Source organism: Lepidochelys kempii, chromosome 11 (assembly GCF_965140285.1).
Source record: "Lepidochelys kempii isolate rLepKem1 chromosome 11, rLepKem1.hap1, whole genome shotgun sequence".
NCBI classification, from domain to species: Eukaryota; Metazoa; Chordata; order Testudines; family Cheloniidae; genus Lepidochelys; species Lepidochelys kempii.
This window is the reverse complement of record NC_136390.1, coordinates 348,572-368,381: the sequence shown is the minus strand read 5'-3', so window position 1 is coordinate 368,381 and position 19,810 is coordinate 348,572. Positions and strand designations below refer to the sequence as shown.

Sequence of the window (19,810 nt, the reverse complement as noted above, 5' to 3'; positions counted from 1 at the left end):
CCCACTAGCACTTTTGAAAGCTGCTGGTGTCCTTTCCAGCCACCCCAATGATGAGAAGGAGGGGTTCTTCCCCCGAAACCACTCTAGCTCCAGTATGAATTCGATAGTGGCGAACCACCATCACAACCACAACCACACGGCCGACACATGCGTGCCTCTGATGGGTGAGGAGCGCATCGAGATGCTGGACCCCAGAGCCCAGGACTTGGAGTGCAAAGAGGTGAGGGAAGGGGGACTTGCAAGTTATTGCTTTACCTTTGGCCTACCTCCCAAAGCCCTACAATGGAGCTGTTTGGGGCAGGGACCTGGGGTGCCACCCCGCACCCTTCGGGGGCTAGAAACTCACCATTGAAAAAAGCAGAAGCCAAGAGTGAGGCTTTCAAACCCCTATCTAGGCATTTGAATAAGTGGTCTGATCACCACAAGAGCTGAGTGCCTGGCAGCTCCCACTGAATCAGCAGCAGTTGCAGGCAACCAGCACTTTGAATTCAGGTCACTTATTGAGGTGCCTAAATATGGATTTAGGAATCTAATTTTAAACTCCCATTTTTGATAAATCTTGGCCTTAATTTATGGTGTGAGTGACAGCTCCCCTGGCAGCACTGTGTCTGGGACCATTCCCCTAGACAGTGCAGTGCTGCTGCCCTCATTCAAGGGCTGGCTGGCTGCTGCATCACCTCTGAGTCTGCCTGCCTCTCTGTCTCTTGTTGGTGCTAATGATGAGCAAGAGACTGGTGAGGATGCTGAAGGGGAGCTGGGTGAAGACGAGGGTAGAGGAATGGAACTGGTGCAGGGAAAGTCTGGAGCCAGCTCCTCCTGGGGGGGTGAGGGACAATATGCCACAACAGCAGAGGAGGAAATAACTGACTTGTGGCACCAAGCCGCTTTTTGGATCTTGTCAGTCCTCTGTGTGATTAGAAGGGCAGAGCAGGTTGGGGGGTTGCTCAGAGACTGTGCTTGTCACCCTGGAGAAGTTTCTAATCAGCCGCATATGCCCAGATGTCCAGAGACAAGAAAACAACTTTACTGGACCCAAGCGTTCCTGCTGGTTTGATGTATCCACATGTCATCTCCTGTCTTAGATTGTGAGCTCCATGGGGTAGGGACCTTCCCTTTGTGCCAGATGCTGTACACATACATAACAAAGGGGCCCAGGTCCATGGCTGGGCCCCCGAGACATGGCTGCAGCACACAAATATACTACTCAGCCTCTGCCCTTCCCAGCACCTTCTGCCCACAGATTTTAAAGTGCTTTATAAACATTAATGAGTTAACCCCCCCCGCCCCCCGGTCTAAGTGTAAATGCTGACATGCTGTGCAGGATGCGGGATTGGGCCCAAGTGTAAATGGTGCCCTGCAGCACGTGTGTGTGTGTGTGGAGGTGGGGGGCAGCACTTGGGCTCAGGTGAAATGATGGTGCAGGGAGAGTTGAGCCTGGATGTAAATGGTGAGGGGCAGCTGGGGGAGTCAGGCCCAATGTAAATGGTGAAATGCGGGGCAGGGGATCAGGCCCAAGAGTAAATGACAACACATGAGGGGGTGGGGAATTAGATCCAGGTGTAAATGGCAACATGCAGTGCGGGGGCAGGGGGGGAATAAGGCTCAGGTGTAAATAGTGACATGCAGCACTGAGTGGGGAAGGGGAGGAGTCTGGCCCAGTGTAAATGGTGATGCAGGGGGCTGGGTGGGGGTGGGAAGGAGTCGGGCCCGGTGACGCAGGGGGCTGGGGAGGGGAGGAGTCGGTCCTGGGAGTCCAGTCCTCACCTGTTTCTTTCTGACTGGGATAGAAAAATCTGCATCTGCACAGTTCCGAGGGGCATCGTGGCAAATATCTGAAACTGATGGAGAAGATTCCTGATGATGCTGAGGCGTCCGTGGTCCTCGTGGGTAAGAAGTGCCAGTCAGAACCCCACTGGGAAGGCCCAGTTCAGAGCCCAGGCTGGGGCCTAGCCAGACACATGCGTTCACCTGCCCGGAGTATTTGGATGCCAATCCCTGTTATCCAAACTTTAAGGGGGGAGGGAGCCACTTTCTAAGCCCTGAGAACCTCCCTCCAATAGCTCCTTCTTGCCTCTTCCTGCTGTCATTTACGGGGGACTTGGTGGCTTTTGGGGGTATCCTTCAGGCCCCAAAAGCCTCTCTGCTACAGTCAGCTTGCCAGGCCATGCCCTGAGGGGGGACAGCATATCCCTGGACCTTCCCCAGGAAGAGCTGCTCCCAGCTTGGATGGTGGGGAGTAGAGTGGGGACTGGGAGGCAGGCAAATGTTTAGCTCTGCCCATCTCAACCCCCTTCTGGGAGGGAGGAATATTGGGTGGTGACCCTTCATTGAACGTTTCAGAACCTTGTCAAGCATTGGATTCACTTTCCAGTGACACTTCAGTGTGGTGCATTTCCAAATTGTTTTGCCCATCTCTGCTTAAAGCTGCACGCTCGGGCCAGTTTCAGAGCCTATTTAAGCAGGCTGGGTAAAGGCCCTGAGCCTCACCGGTGGAATTTGGTATGAACCCTGCAGTGCTGTGTGAGTTTTGGTATGAGAAGCTGCCCAATAGCCAGTGGAATGACACTTCCCCAGGCACTTGGGCTGGCTGAGGAAGGGTCAGGGTGGCCTCTTGCTGGCTGTGTGGACCTCACAGTGGAGACAGTACAGATACATTCTTCCTTCTCACAAGGAGACTCTAGAGCAGGGGAGGGGCCAGCTCCCATCCTACAGACTCTTTCCTACAGTCTGCTTTCTGCAGACTCCTTACTTCAGGAATTTTGGTGGGGAAGAAATGGGTCAGGAGGTATCATTGGAACTGGCTTCAGAGGAAACTGTTGAAAGTGGAGACGTCCCTGAGCATGGGGACGTAGGAAAAGGGGTGAGCAGGGAGGTGGAAAAATAAGAGGACACAAAATTATTTAGGTTCATCAAGACTAGAAGAGACTGTGAGGAACTACTAGGAATAGAAAAAGCAATCCATAGCCAATGAAAAGAAGGGGAAATGGATACCAAGAAATGTAAATTTGGAGTTATGAAGTGCAGAACATTGATTCAGGTATTTTTAAGGATATCAGGAATGAAAGAAATCTTAGCAATGGTATAGGCCCGTTGCTAGCTGGAGATGTAAAATGGCTAATGATGCAGAGAAAGCAGAAGTATTTCCGTTCTGTATTTGGAAAGAAGCGGGATGATGTACTCGTAGCACATGGAGATGATGAAGTACTTTTTGGTCAATCAGTAACCAAGGGGAGAATGTTAAACAACATCTACTGGGGATAAACATTTTTAAATCAGCAGGCCTGGATAACTTGAACCAGGGAGACCTAAAACTTTAGCAAAGCTTTTCATACGGTCTCTCACAATATTCTTGCCAGCAAGTTAAAAAGTATGGATTGGATGAATGGACTATAAGGTGGATAGAAAGCTGGCTAGATTGTTGGGCTCAACGGGTAGTGATCAATGGCTCGATGTCTAGTTGGCAGTCGGTATCAAGCAGGGTCGGTCCTGGGGCCAGTTTTGTTCAACATCTTCATTAATGATCTGGATGATGGAATGGATTGCACCCTCAGCAAGTTCACAGATGACACTAATCTGGGGGAAGAGGTAGATATGCTGGAGGGTAGGGATAGGGTCCAGAGAGACCTAGACAAATTGGAGGAGTTTGCCAAAAGAAATCTGATGAGGTTCAACAAGGACCAGTGCAGAGTCCTGCACTTAGGATGAAAGAATCCCGTGCACTGCTACAGGCTGAGGACCCGCTGGCTAAGCAGCAGTTCTGCAGAAAAGGACCTGGGGCTTACAGTGGATGAGAAGCTGGATATGAGTCAGCAGTGTGCCCTTGTTGCCAAGAAGGCTAATGGCATATTGGGCTGAATTAGTAGGATCATTGCCAACGGATCGAGGGAAGTGATTATTCCCCTCTATTGGGCACTGGTGAGGCCACATCTGGAGTATTGCGTCCAGTTTTGGACACCCCACTACAGAAAGGATGTGGACAATTGGAGAGAGTCCAGCGGAGGGCAATGAAAATGATCACTGGGCTGGGGCACATGACTTTCAAGGAGAGGCTGAGGGAACTCGGCTTGTTTAGTCTGCAGAAGAGAAGAGTGAGTTTGGATTTGATAGCAGCCTTCAACTACCTGAAGGGGGGTTTCAAAGGGGATGGAGCTTGGCTGTTCTCAGTGGTGGCAGATGATAGAACAAGGAACAGCAGTCTCAAATTGCAGTGGGGGAGGTCTAGGTTGGATATTTGGGAACACTATTTCACTAGGAGGGTGGTGAAGAACTGGAATGGGTTTCCTAGGGAGGTGGTGGAATCTCCATCCTTAGAGGTTTTTAAGGCCCAGCTTGATAAAGCCCTGGCTGGGATGATTTAGTTGGTGTTGGTCCTGCTTTGAGCAGGGGGTTGGACTAGATGACCTCCTGAGGTCTCTTCCAACCCAAATCTTCTATTATTCTAAAAGAATCAGCTGAGGAGATCGCTGGCCTGGTGCTGTTAATTATTAGTAAATCCTGGAATAACAAAGAAATTCCAGAAGGGTGGAAGAATGCTAATGTGCTAGTATTCAAAAAGTGCAAAGGGGTTGATGGGGATAACTGTAGGCTGGTTAGCTTGACATCGGTCCCAGGCAACGTAATGGAGAAGCTGGTGTGGGATTCAATTAATAACAAATTAAAGGATTGGAAAATAATTAATACCAATCATCACTGTTTTTTGGAGAATGGTCTTGCCAAACAAACCTGATTTAATTCTTTGATGAGATAACTGCCTCGATGTATGTTTGACTTAATATTGCACAACATTCTGATTAAAAAAGGACACTGTACAATATCAGTGGTGATTGATTGATTGGTGATCCCTCGATTCAAGGATGATCTTTACCATGGATTTACATATGGATCCTGAGATGACTCAGGAGTCCAATCCTGGAACCGCAAATCCACCTGCAGTAGGTACAGACATTTTGTGGTGGGTCAGCTGCCTGCTGGGAGAAAGTTATTTCTTTTTCCTTCCTGCTCTCCCTCTTTTCAGCTTTGAGGGCAAGGCGCTTCTCCTCGAAGCAGGCCACTGCCTGATGGAGGATAGGATGCCATTGGGGTTGTTTGGTGGCTTGCTCTTCCCAGCATGTGATATCCACATAAGTTTTCTTAAGATGCGCTTTCAGTGTGTCTTCGTAGCATTTCCTATGACCACCACGGGATCTCTGACCATAGGTGAGCTGAGAGTAGCGGTCTTGTTTTGGGAGGTGAGAGTCTGGCATCCGCACACAATGTCCGGCACAGCAAAGTTGATGCAGAAGGATCATTGCTTCCATGCTGGTGACCTTGGCTTCAGAGAGGATGCTGGCGTTAGTGCAGCGATCTTGCCACTTGACGCAAAGGATCTTCCAGAGGCATCGTTGGTGATACTTTGCCAGACTCTTTAGGTGCTGTTGATAGGTCACCAAGGTTTCATATCCATAGAGGAGTGTACGAACAACAATTGTCTCATAGACCTGGATCTTGGTGTCCTGCCATAGGTCATGGTCCATGAAAACACATCTGAGCAATTTCCCAAAGGAAACACTTGTGCACTGGATTCTGTGCTGGGTCTCACTGTCGATTTTTGCATTTTGAGAAAGTTGACTACCGAGGTAGCAAAAGTGCTCGACTGTCTCCAAAGTCTGTCCCTCAATGGTTATTTGTGGTGGGTCATGTGCAAGGCCTGAAGCAGGTTGATAGAACACTTTAATCTTCTCAATATTGAGTGAGGCTCCGGTAAGCTTGTGCAAGAAAATCCAGTATGGGCTGAAGGTCATTCTCAGTGTGCGCGAGGATAACACAATCATCAGCATACTGAAGATCAGTAACGGACACCCTGAAGACTTTAAATTTTGAGTAGAGACATCAAAGATTAAAGAGCCGCCCATCCATACTGTATTAAATATCAACTCCGCTGGGGAAGTGATCTTTAACAAGGATAAAAGTGACTGCTAAGTAGATGGAAAACAGGGTTAGGGCAACAATGCATCCTTGCTTAACCCCAGTTTTGATGACAAAAGGTTCCTTCTCAAGACCATTACAGAGAACTGTGTGGCAGTCATCTGATAATGGAGAAGTCTTAGGACCTTAATACATTTTGGAGGGCAGCCAAACCTGGCCAGCACCTTCCACAGGGCTTCGTGATTGACAGAGTCAAAGGCCTTTGTCAAATCGATGAAAGCCATGAACAGGCCCTGATTTTGTTCCCAAGATTTTTCCTGGATTTGGCGGTCAATGAAGATCATGTCAGTTGTCCGACTGGACGGTCTAAAACCACACTGAGATTCCAGCAATATTTCCTCAGCAAGGGGAAGTAATTAGTTTAAGAGGATACGGGCAAGAATTTTCCCTGCTGTAGATAGCAAGGCAATGCCTCAATAATTTTCACACTCTGACTTATCTCCTTTCTGAAAGATTGTAACAATGTTAGCATTTCTCAAGTCTTCTGGAATCTTCTCATTATACCAGGTATGAAAAAAAAAAGTTTGTGGAGCTTCCCTACCAGTTCTTCACCTCCAAACTTATAGACTTCAGCTGGTATGCCATCTGGCCCTGCTGACTTGTTGTTGTTAGTTTTCATAGTGGCTCGCGTTATTTCTTCGGGGGCGGGGGGGTCAGCAAGAGATTCCTTTCATGTTGTTGAGGTATAGATTCAATAGTGGCATCAGAGACAGTTGACTCACGGTTCAGGAGTAACTCAAAATGCTCCTTCCATCTGGCTTTGATGGCTTCGCTGTCCTTAAAATACGTTGAACCATCTTGGGCTTGGAGTGATGTGTGTCTATGGGAACATGGGCCATAAATGGCCCTTATTGCCTGAAAAAAACCTCCTCATGTCATGTTTATCAACATAAAGCTCTATCTCCTTGGCCTTTTCTTGCCACCACTTATTTTTGATGTCACGGATTTTCCTTTGGGTTTTAGCCTTAAGTTGCTTGTATGACTCTTTCTTCTGCTGGTGTGATATGTCATTTTGCCACATGCGATGAGCTTTTATTTTCTGGTCAAGCAGGCCTTGAATTTCAGCATCATTCTCATCAAACCAATCTTGGTGATGGCGGGTGACATAGCCAATGGACTCAGCACATGCAGAGAGAATGGCAGTCTTTAATCCCTTCCAGAGATTTTCATTATCATCATCAGCTGTAGGCATAGCAGCCCCTATTTGGGGACCATCATCTTGTTGTGGTGAAGGGGCTTGCGTGTTCCAGTGATCCTCAGAGCTAAGTTGTCGGGAGCTTCATGTTTGTGGTAGGGTTTCCCAAGGTGAATAGGTCTAAGGGGAGGTCCCAGACAAAGCATGGTCCAATCCCCCAAGTCCTTAATGGTGGATCAGGTGGAAGAGGGTCCTTGGATCTCAACGGCTGTGAAAGTGCATGAAGGCTGCAGCAAGTGGAGATCTCCAGTCGTCTTGGACTTTCCCTGCCACTGGGCCTCATACCTCCAAGCTGTCATGATTGTGTGGTCACTGTAGGTGCACCAGCTTCCCCACGTTAAAAGAAATCATGCACAGGCTTCTACCATGGGAAATAATATTTTTCCTAGCCCTGCGGTGATGGACTAGTGGTGACAGGGGACAGGGACAGGATTAGTGAATCTGGCAGTCCCTAGCCACGAATCTGCACATAGGCGGCGATAGATGGTCATCTGGCACCTGGACTGAGATGGGTGCAATTCAGCAGCTACTATCGTGACTGAGCAGTCCTCTTTAGGATCCCCTGTTGTCAAGGCTGATTCCCCACTCTGGCACTTTCAGTGCAGAAAGTGAGGGCCCGCAAGGATTCTAAAAATTAATACTGGCCACTTCAGGCTGGAATAAAACTCCCAAGGTTACAGCTTTTTTCTTTGACCTTGGATGGGTAGATGCTGCCATGACCCAAGCGCAAAAAAACCCCCTTTGAGAACCCAGGAAGAAGCACTTGGGAATTCCTTCCTGTGGGGTATCCACAAGCCCCTTCACAACCCCTCCTCCGGGGAAGAGCTGAGAAAGAAACAAAGGAAATCAGCTGTTGCCACCAGCTAATTAAACAGCATGTGCATAGACCTCTTAGGACACAAAAATCCAATCTTGTTCTTAAAAAAGGTAAATTTTATTAAAAACCAAAAGAAAGAAAATACATCTAAAAACTCAGACTATTGCTAGATTTTAAAAAGAACCACTTATAAGGATTAAGCATCAAAATAACTTCCTTGAGGTCCAACTTAAAGGTTACAAGCAAAACAAAAGCACCTGGGGTTAATACAGGGGAGTCCACAAGCCATAAAGAAATGAGAGACAAACCTAATTGCATCTTCCTAGACATTTCCTGATCTACTTACATATCGGGGGTTTCAAATGAGTAGTTTCTAGGGATGATTTGATGATTTTTCATTCCTGGCTCTGCTCTGTGTCCCTTCTCCGGGAGAACAACCACAGACAGACAAATGGGGAGTCTTGTTTCAATTTTAAAAAGTTCTAGCCTTCCCATTGGCTCTTTTGGCCAGGTGCCCACTCACTTCCCTTTACCTGTTTCAGAGTAACAGCCGTGTTAGTCTGTATTCGCAAAAAGAAAAGGAGTACTTGTGGCACCTTAGAGACTAACCAATTTATTTGAGCATGAGCTTTCGTGAGCTACAGCTCACTTCATCGGATGCATACCGTGGAAACTGCAGCAGACTTTATATACACACAGAGAATATGAAACAATACCTCCTCCCACCCCACTGTCCTGCTGGTAATAGCTTATCTAAAGTGATCATCAAGTTGGGCCATTTCCAGCACAAATCCAGGTTTTCTCACCCTCCACCCCCCCACACAAATTCACTCTCCTGCTGGTGATAGACCATCCAAAGTGACAACTCTCTACACAATGTGCATGATAATCAAGTTGGGCCATTTCCTGCACAAATCCAGGTTCTCTCACCCCCCTCCCAAAAACCACACACACAAACTCACTATCCTGCTGGTAATAGCTCATCCAAAGTGACCACTCTCCCTACAATGTGCATGATAATCAAGGTGGGCCATTTCCAGCACAAATCCAGGTTTTCTCACCCCCCCACCCCCATACACACACAAACTCACTCTCCTGCTGGTAATAGCTCATCCAAACTGACCACTCTCCAAGTTTAAATCCAAGTTAAACCAGAACATCTGGGGGGGGGGGGGGGAGGAAAAAACAAGGGGAAATAGGCTACCTTGCATAATGACTTAGCCACTCCCAGTCTCTATTTAAGCCTAAATTAATAGTATCCAATTTGCAAATGAATTCCAATTCAGCAGTTTCTCGCTGGAGTCTGGATTTGAAGTTTTTTTGTTTTAAGATAGCGACCTTCATGTCTGTGATTGCGTGACCAGAGAGATTGAAGTGTTCTCCAACTGGTTTATGAATGTTATAATTCTTGACATCTGATTTGTGTCCATTTATTCTTTTACGTAGAGACTATCCAGTTTGACCAATGTAAATGGCAGAGGGGCATTGCTGGCACATAATGGCATATATCAATTGGTGGATGTGCAGGTGAACGAGCCTCTGATAGTGTGGCTGATGTTATTAGGCCCTGTGATGGTGTCCCCTGAATAGATATGTGGGCACAGTTGGCAACGGGCTTTGTTGCAAGGATAAGTTCCTGGGTTAGTGGTTCTGTTGTGTGGTATGTGGTTGTTGGTAAGTATTTGCTTCAGGTTGCGGGGCTGTCTGTAGGCAAGGACTGGCCTGTCTCCCAAGATTTGTGAGAGTGTTGGGTCATCCTTTAGGATAGGTTGTAGATCCTTAATAATGCGTTGGAGGGGTTTTAGTTGGGGGCTGAAGGTGACGGCTAGTGGCGTTCTGTTATTTTCTTTGTTAGGCCTGTCCTGTAGTAGGTAACTTCTGGGAACTCTTCTGGCTCTATCAATCTGTTTCTTTACTTCCGCAGGTGGGTATTGTAGTTGTAAGAAAGCTTGACAGAGATCTTGTAGGTGTTTGTCTCTGTCTGAGGGGTTGGAGCAAATGCGGTTGTATCGCAGAGCTTGGCTGTAGACGATGGATCGTGTGGTGTGGTCAGGGTGAAAGCTGGAGGCATGCAGGTAGGAATAGCGGTCAGTAGGTTTCCAGTATAGGGTAGTGTTTATGTGACCATTGTTTATTAGCACTGTAGTGTCCAGGAAGTGGATCTCTTGTGTGGACTGGACCAGGCTGAGGTTGATGGTGGGATGGAAATTGTTGAAATCATGGTGGAATTCCTCAAGGGCTTCTTTTCCATGGGTCTAGATGATGAAGATGTCATCAATATAGCGCAAGTAGAGTAGGGGCTTTAGGGGACGAGAGCTGAGGAAGCGTTGTTCTAAATCAGCCATAAAAATGTTGGCATACTGTGGGGCCATGCGGGTACCCATAGCAGTGCCGCTGATCTGAAGGTATACATTGTCCCCAAATGTAAAATAGTTATGGGTAAGGACAAAGTAACAAAGTTCAGCCACCAGGTTAGCCGTGACATTATCAGGGATAGTGTTCTTGACGGCTTATAGTCCACATCATGCACATTGTGTAGAGAGTTGTCACTTTGGATGGGCTGTCACCAGCAGGAGAGTGAATTTGTGTGGGGGGGTGGAGGGTGAGAAAACCTGGATTTGTGCTGGAAATGGCCCAACTTGATGATCACTTTAGATAAGCTATTACCAGCAGGACAGTGGGGTGGGAGGAGGTATTGTTTCATATTCTCTGTGTGTATATAAAGTCTGCTGCAGTTTCCACGGTATGCATCCGATGAAGTGAGCTGTAGCTCACAAAAGCTCATGCTCAAATAAATTGGTTAGTCTCTAAGGTGCCACAAGTCCTCCTTTTCTTTTTCCCCTTATCTATGCACGCAGTCCGACTTTTTAACCCTTTACAGGTGAAGCAAGTAGAGAACAGCTACTAACAGGGATTTTATAGCTAACTGGCTGGCAGGGTGTCCATAAAAGGTAGCTACCCCCCTTCATTTATCACACCTCTGCTCATCCCACATGGGGAGAGGGCTAGAAAAGGTGCCCTAAGCCTAGGCTGTCTTATACACTTCTGGCTGGATTACCACATCCAGTGGGATCACTCTGCCGGCGGTTGAAGCTATAAAAAGACAGTGACTTTTGCTGCATAGAATGTTCGCACCCTAATGGATAACAAAGATAACATACGGCCAGAAAGAAGAACTGCTGTCGTCGCCAGGGAACTTGTGAGATATAACATCAGTGTCACTGCCCTGAGTGAGACAAGGTGCCCAGATGAAGGTCAACTGAAAGGAGAAGGTGGAAGCTATACGTTTTTCTGGAAAGGAAAATCTGCAAAGGACAGGTGCATTCATGGTGTCGGTTTTGCTGTTAGGAATAAGTTTGTCATTCAGCTTACAGAATTGCCGGTAGGAAACAATGAATGTCTTATGACTCTTCGTCCTGAGCTCAGCAACACTCATATGCCCCAACACTTGATTCTATCGCGGATATCAAGGAGCAGTTCTATACAGATCTTGACAAAGTCTTGACCAACATTCCCAAGGAGGACAAGATCATTCTCCTTGGAGATTTTAACGCTAGTGTCGGGCAGGAGTCAGATCTCTGGAATGGCACTATTGGAAAAGGAGTAGGAAAAGCTAACTCCAACGGCATCCTCCTCTTGAGCAAATGCTTTAGAAAGTGGCATGATTATCACGAACACCCTCTTTAGACAAGGTGAGAAGTATAAGACCACCTGGAGACACCCTCGCTCAAGGCTGGATCCATGGAAACAAAATACATTTTAACACAAATACAGAGTTGTACATCCAGGAACAAGGAATGCAGGCCACACCCACAGAAATGGGGCCTGTATCCTGGGAAGCAGTGACTCTGAAAAGGATTTAGGGGTCATAGTGGCCAAACAACTCAACATGAGCTGCCAGTGTAATGCTGTGGCAAAAAGTGCTAATACGGTCCTGGGATGTTGTGACATTGTGTTGTCCTGCTCCTGTCTCTTGTCTAGCCACAAACCACTCAGACATTCTTCTGGTCAAACATCTTGTGCATTTTATTTACGGTGTTCTTTCCACATGGCCCTTACAAACTGGTGACGCTCTGTACTTATCATGGCATACATTGCCTAGCTCACTCCGCCAAGGATAGGGGAGACAGAAGGTATCTTCCCTCAAAAGGTCGCTCTTGGCTCTGACTCTCAAAAGCCTGCCAGTGTCTGTCTTTCCCTCACGCACTTCCTTCCTGTGCTAGTGAGTTGTAGCTCTCTCCAGCCCATCCCCAAATATATCATCTGGGCACAATTTTGCCATGAGGTTTACTCCAGGGTGACCCAGTGATCAGAATGCTAGTACAAGTGCTGTTGGCCTGCATTCTGTCACAGACGCATAAACAAAAGTAGCGAGTAGGAGGTGATTTTACCTCCGTATATGGCACTGGTGAGATGGAGTTTGGAACCCTGCCATGGGTGGTGGGTATAACTGGCCAGGTGAGGCTCTGCCCTCCAGGCAGGGGGAGTTTCGGGGCTTCAGCCAGCCTGGGGCTCCTCCAGCCAAGGTGGGAGGCGCTCAGGGCTTCGTCCAGCCTGGGGCTCCTCCAAGTGGGGAGGGGGCCCTCCGGGCTTCAGCCAGCCCCGGGCTCCTGCGACCAGCAGGAGGGCAGGGGGACGGGGGCTTGTGGCTCCGGCCATGGGAGGTGAGCAGGGCAGGGGGGTCTTGGGACTCCAGCTGTGGGGAGGGTGCAGGTGGAAGGGGCAGAGCTGGGGACTAGTCGCCCCAAAGGGGGGCTCTACCTGCCCATGAATGCTGTGTCCAGTTCTGGTACCCACATTTTAAAAGGATGTTGAAAAATTTGAGAGACTGCAGAAGAGAGACATAAAAATGATTGCAGGGCTGGAGCAATTGCGCTCTTCTTCAAGTGATGGCCCTGTGGGTGCTCCTCTTCAGGGGTCGGTGCGTTGATTGGAGAATTTCAGCAGCAGTGCCCGTCTGGGTCGTGCATGCACGGTTCCTGTCTCGTGGCACCACGGGTGCCTCATCTAGCATGTGCAAACCGACCCCCTCAGCTCCTTCTCAAACATCCTCCTCCAGAGACAGAGCTCCCAGTGGTGTCCCTACTAGCTTGTTACACACTTACAGAAATAGTTAAAAGTTTATAGTTAGTTACTAGTTGGTTACTTATCCTTCCTTGTGTTAAAAAATATTCTTTATATTTCCCTCTCAGACCATTAGGGTCTACACTGGGGTCCAACCACTCCTATTCAGCTATGCCTGGTTCACCAGGATTTAAGTGATGCACATCATGCCCTGACACTGTCTGTGTCAGATGGACATTCACTCTGCATCCTCATGGGAGATGAAATTCAAAGTTGATAAATGCAAAGTAAAGCACATTGGAAAACATAATCCCAACTATACATATAAAATGATGGGGTCTAAATTAGCTGTTACCACTCAAGAGAGAGATCTTGGAGTCGTCATGTATAGTTCTCTGAAAACATCCACTCAATGTGCAGCAGCAGCAAAAAAGCAAACAGAATGTTGGGAATCATTAAGAAAGGGATAGATAAGACAGAAAATATCATATTGCCTTTATATAAATCCATGGTATGCCCACATCTTGAATGCTGCGTGCAGAGGTAGTCACCCCATCTCAACAAACATATATTGGACTTGGAAAAGGTTCAGAAAAGGACAACAAAAATTATTAGGGGTATGGAATGGCTGCCATATGAGGAGAAATTAATAAGACTGGGAATTTTCAGCTTGGAAAAGAGATGACTCAGGGGGGATATGATAGAGGTCTATAAAATCATTACAGGTGTGGAGAAAGTAAACAAGGAAGTGTTATTTACTCCTCTTCTTAACGCAAGAACTTGGGGTCACCAAATGAAATTAATTGGTAGCAGGTTTAAAACAAACAAAAGGAAGTATTTTTTCATACAATGCTCAGTTAACATGTGGAACTCCTTGCCAGAGGATGTTGTGAAGGCCAAGACTATAACAGGGTTCAAAAAAGAACTAGATAAGTTCATGGAGGATAGGTCCATCAATAACTATTAGCCAGGATGGGCAGGGATGGTGTCCCTAGCCTCTGTTTGCCAGAAGCTGGGAATGGGCGACAGGGCATGGATCACTTGATGATTCCCTGTTCTGTTCATTCCCTCTGGGGCACCTGGCATTGGCCACTGTTGGAAGACAGGATCCTGGGCTAGATGGACCTTTGGTTTGACCCAGTATGGCCATTCTTATGTTCTTGTGCCTTGGTGAGTCACATATTCCCAAAAATGTGCTCACTGCAGCATTCAGAAGGCCAGACGGACACTGCTACTGAAATTCTCCAATTAATGGTGCAGGGACGCACTGACACCTAAAGTGGAGCACCCACAGACACACACATCTCGAAGAACCTCAGTTACTTCACAGGGTGAATAACCTTCTCTTACAGTGACAGACTAAGGGCTTGTCTAAACCGAGAGTTAGTGCACAGAAAGCTGGGGTGTAAATATACAGCACACTAGCTTGTTGTGCACTAACTGGCTCTGTGGATTCTGCCACTGTGCACTAGAAGTTCCATCATGCACTTTGATCTAATGCTGGACAGGAGACCAAAGCACGCAACAGAACTGTTCGTGCATGGCAGCAGAGTACATGGCCAGTTAGTGCTGTGGCAAGGAAGTGCCCTGCAGACTTATACCCACCCTTCCCACACACTAACTGTCTGTATAGGACAAGCCCCTAAAGGGCTCCGTCTGTTCACCTTGTCAAAAAGAGATGGCAAGGTGACTTGACTCCAGTATCTAAATACCTTCCGAAGGAGATAATACAGGACATTAAAGGGCTCTTTAATCTAGTGGAGAAAGGTGCACACACACATTTGCGGCAGAAGTTGAACCAGACAAATTCACATTAGAAATAGTTTAACCGTGAGAGTAATTAACCCTTGACACAAACTCCCAAGTGAAGTGGTGGATTCTCCAGCTCTTGATGGCTTCAAATCCAGACTAGAGGTTTTTCTGGAAGAGGTGCTTTAGCCAAACACAAGTTATTGGGTTAAAAAGGGGGAAACAAGTTGCAGTGGGGGAGGTTTAGATTGGATATTAGGAAAAACTTTTTCACTAAGAGGGTGGTGAAACACTGGAATGCGTTACCTAGGGAGGTGGTAGAATCTCCTTCCTTAGAGGTTTTTAAGGTCAGGCTTGACAAAGCCCTGGCTGGGATGATTTAACTGGGAATTGGTCCTGCTTCGAGCAGGGGGTTGGACTAGATGACCTTCTGGGGTCCCTTCCAACCCTGATATTCTATGATTCTATGAAACTGGGTGAAATTCTCTGATCTGTGCTCCACAGGTGGTCAGAGAAGATGATCTAATGGTTCCTTCTGGTCTTAAACTCTATGAATCTATGAGGTTATTTTGAGGGGAGCTGTATCTTAGGAGCCAACTGAACGAATGGCCCTAAAGGTACACCACAATCTGTACCCCGTCAACTGCCATAATAAGGGCTTGTCTACACACTGTTTTTGTACCATTTTATCAGTTAGAAACTTGTATAGTTAAAGTGGTACAACCCTTCGTGTGGAGGCAGACCGTTATAAAGGTCCATCAGTGGCTATTAGCCAGGATGGTCAGGAATGCAACCCCATGTTCTGAGTGTCCCTGAAAGGCTACTGGGCTAAATGGACCTTTGGTCTGACCCAGTATCGCCATTCTTATGTTCTTATATCTTTATACTGGTATAGCTTCTTGCTGTGAATGTAGGGACTGTAAATACAAGGCACCTTTCTACCAGTTTATCTGTGTCCACACTAAGGATCATGCTGACTTAGCTTTTTTTGTCAGACTCCAGGACATTGGCTGCTAGGTGTCACTGTCCTGGTGACTGGATTTGCCATTGTCTTCTCCAATGCTCCATTGCTATGGGGACCGGACCAGACCCAGACAGCTCGGTGACACCCACACCTACGTCTCCTGGCCTGCTCTGAGAGGCCTTTTCCACCCACTGGGTAACAACACAGCACATAGGGGAAACTGAGGCACATACTGGACTCATAAAAATATTATAGAACAGTCTCATTTCGTCACAGTAGACCAGGGCTACGTTTCAAGCCTGTTTGAATGTGCCTGTTAATTTTATAGCACTTTAAAAAATGGACTGCTTGGTGGCTGGTTCTTGTTGGCTTTCACTAGCTGAGATAAACTCATGTCAGTTCCTTGTTGATCCTGCCTCTATTTTTTCCCTAGCTGCAGGGCAAAAATACACTATAAGAGCCAGCAGATTTTTAAATGAGGTAATTTGGTGGGGGCTGCATCTTAGGAACCTCTTGACCAACTGCTCCCAACCTGGCTTCACTAACTGTACCCTGGATCCTCAACTGACACAGTAATGTTCAGACCAATCTCAGTAGGCATGTGGATTTTAGAGCACTTTGAAAAATTGGCTGTAAACAGAAACCTCTGCGCAATCTTAATGATTGCACTGCAAGGGCTACCTCATACTACATTTCCATCCCCATCCGAAGGTTTATGTCAGGAGTGTTGTCAAAGCCGAGAAAAGAGACTTTATTTGTCTTTTCAGTGACAACTGAGATTCAGGTTTACGTTTCAATTCCCTCAAGCTGTGAGGTATGTCACTGTCAACATGTTACCAGGGCATGTCCGGGCAGATGGTGCAGGGAGGTCATATGCCTGAGTGAGAGAGTTACCATGGGGCCTGTGCCCAGGGGCTCCCTTCTCCACGCTAGTGCTGCTCTGTGGCTGCTGTCTCTGTCACCTGGGACTCCTGACTTCTGCCGTGACCTTGTGGTTTTGTTCTTTGCCTCCTGGTAGGCTGTGTGCAATTCCTTGAACAGCCCACTATGGCTTTTGTCCGGCTGAATGAGGCTGTCTTCCTGGAATCTGTCCTGGAGGTCCCAATTCCGGTCAGGTTCATCTTTGTCCTGCTGGGACCCAGTCAGGCCAACGTCGATTACCATGAAATTGGACGGTCCATTTCTACCCTGATGTCTGACAAGGTGAGGCGCTGGGTGTGCATTCCTGCTAGAGCATGGGGAATAGTGGTATGGTGGGACAGAGGTCAGACACAGGACAGAAAAGCTGCAGAGGCTCTGTACCAAGTCTCTTCTGGACAGGGGTTAGGGACAGGGAGCACTGGGGGGGACAGGTCTTATCAGAGAAGCCAAGCCTGGGACAGGGAGGATGGCCCAGTACAAAAGAAAAACTTTTTCACTAGGAGGGTGGTGAAGCACTGGAATGGGTCACCTAGGGGGCAGTGGAATCTCCTTCCTTAGAGATTTTTAAGGTAATTCTTGACAAAACCCTGGCTGGGATGATTTCGTTGGGGATTGATCCTGCTTTGAGCCGGGGCTTGGACTAGATGACTTCCTGAGGTCCCTTCCAACCCTGATATTCTATGATTCTGTGAAAGAGAGAGACCAGGACTGACATCAGGCTGGGACAGGAAGTGCTAAATTGGGAGGTGAACACAAAAGGAGAGATCCCCAGAAACTTCATTCCAAGAGCAGGAGTAAAGGGGTCCTCAGAGTCTGGCAGAGGAGAAGAGGCCATTGTGCTCAGCTCGTGTGTACTTCCAACATCCATTGCAAGGCAAGAGGGAGAGTGCTCTGAAATGGCAGAGGAAGAATGAGAAGAGGGTTGATGCTTTTGTGTGTCAGTGCCCAGTGCCTGGCTGGCACAGGGAACATGGACGTCAAGAGCTAGAAGTGACGGTGACTGTTGCAGATTATTGTCTAACCTTAGGATTGAATAGTGTGGCAGTGAAACTCATTCTCTGACAAGGAATGACAAAGGAGAGACAATTATAGGCGCCTGCTACAGACATCCAGGGTTGGAGGAGAAGAGTGAGAATGAAACATTCCTGGACTAGCTTTCAGCGTCCTCTTGGCTGCAGGAGATTGTACATAGGAAACTTTATATCCCCAGCTGTTTGCTAGGTAACAAACCCAGCCAGATCGGCGTCAGCACAGAGACTTATAGGCTGCATGGAGTGCAGCTTCATGATCCAGAAGAAGGGAGTCCATCCAAAGAAGCCTGGGGGATCTGCTGGTTATTGCTCAAGAGGGACTGACTGGGACTGTGAGAATAACAGGGAAACTTGATTGATAGGAGGGGAGATTGTCCGAATGCCCTGCGCTCGGCACTAGAATGTTCATGTAGAGCAGGTGGCTCCTTGGCTTCTGAGGGCTCTCAGCTGAAAGACACCACAGAGTGAGGTGCATGGGCCTGATGGGCCGAGCCCTGGACTGGGAACCGGCAGCTGTACTGTTTTAACCCTGGCTCTGCACTCACTTTGTGGGTGGCCCTGGTCAGTCCAGTTCCCTCTCCCTTCACTTCTCTGTCAGTGAACTGGGGAGGATGGTAGTGACGTGGTACACAGGTGGGAGGATTAGCTAGTTAGTATTGGTGCTGTGCTTTGGCCATGCCAAGTGCTAGGTATCAGAAGGGTGAAGGGCCAAGTTAGCCTAGCCAGAATTTGAAGCTGCAGCTCCATGGAGTCTGTATGTTGCAGAGAGCTCAGCTGTCCCTGACCTCCTTACAGACTTCTAATTCCGTCCTAATTCCCCATCCCTTTCACTTCAGACATGCTCTGAAAGTGGTGCAGTACCTCAGCCATTTCACAGTCCTCATTAAACTCCTCCCTCCGTCGTTAATGGGCCTGCTTTTTTCTTTGCACGATTGTCCCCCTGCTTTCTCTAAACCTCTCTTCTTCCTTTAACCCTCCGGGCAGCAGAAACTTAGGCATGGTTTACGCTTGAAAGTTAGGTCAACGTTGCTACAGCTTGCAGAGGTTCACGTCCCTGAGCACTGTCGCTATGACAAGCTAACCCCAGCGTAGATGCGGCTAGGTCAGTGGAGGAATGCTTCAGTCAACCAAACTGCCACCGCTCAGGGAGGTGGATAACGTACAGCAACGGAAAAACCCCTCCAGTGGCCACAGGAAATATTTACACTACAGTGCTAAGGTGGCACAGCTATGGCACCCTGTTGAGCCATAGTGTAGGCATGGCCTTACTCTCCATTTCCTTGCAAGGATTCCCTCTGACAGTTCCCGTTTGGCTGCCTCCCCCATGTTCCATGTCTTTACGCTCAGGTGTCTGAGAAGCCCCTGGCACTGACTGCCCCTTGTGCCTGGCATTCCAAGTTCTTTCGTAGTTTCATAGAGTTTAAGGCTAGAAGGAACCATGAGCTCATGTACTATCACCACTTGTATACCGCAGGCAATTAAATTTCACCCAGATACCCCTTGTTAAGCCCAAAGACCTAAGTTAGACCAAAGCATTTCAGTCCTCAGGAGATGCTGCTGTGTGCCTCAGGGAGAGAACAGGAGAGACCAAGGTGCCATCAATGCCTGAGGCCCTGCAGCGATAGGGAAATCCACACTGCATACTGCAGAGGGAGGTGAACCCCCTCCCCTCCCCAAGGTTTCTGCCAATCTCCCCCAAGGGGTGGAGCGGGAATTCCTTCCCCACTCCAGATCTGGCGTCAGAATGACCCTGAGCATGTGAGCAACACATCTCAATCAGGCATTTAGAAAGAGTACTCTCTGTTCCACCTCAGAACACTGTCCACCGCACTAATGTCCCATCTCCAATTGTGGCCAATCAATGATGCTTCAGAGGAAGGTGAAAAAAACACCCAGAATACATCTGGCCAATAGTGCACTGGAAGAAAAATTCCTTCCTGACTCCTGCAAGCATCTGGGTGAAGCCTTGAAGCATGACATTTGAGTATAGTCATTTTCTTAAGGCAGAACTGCAGATGATTTGAGTATTGAGGGCAATCCAGGCAGCGTTGTTCTCTTGTGCCTTAGTTACAGTGCTTAACAATTCCTAGCCTTTTCCCACAGCA

The 19,810-nt window shown here is 47.7% G+C and overlaps 1 protein-coding gene across 9 annotated transcripts in view; it reads left to right on the top strand.

Moving 5' to 3' along the window:
- Positions 1–19,810, top strand: part of SLC4A3 (solute carrier family 4 member 3) — an 81,252-nt gene that overhangs the window by 38,111 nt on the left and 23,331 nt on the right. For 8 of the 9 annotated variants that reach the window (XM_073304800.2, XM_073304803.2, XM_073304801.2 and 5 more), the window contains 3 exons: positions 40–220; positions 1,788–1,887; positions 16,772–16,956. In XM_073304800.2, coding sequence (XP_073160901.2) covers positions 40–220; positions 1,788–1,887; positions 16,772–16,956 — 466 coding nt within the window. The remainder of the gene's footprint in view (positions 1–39; positions 221–1,787; positions 1,888–16,771; positions 16,957–19,810) is intronic. The other variant, XM_073304802.2, reaches the window with a different exon arrangement.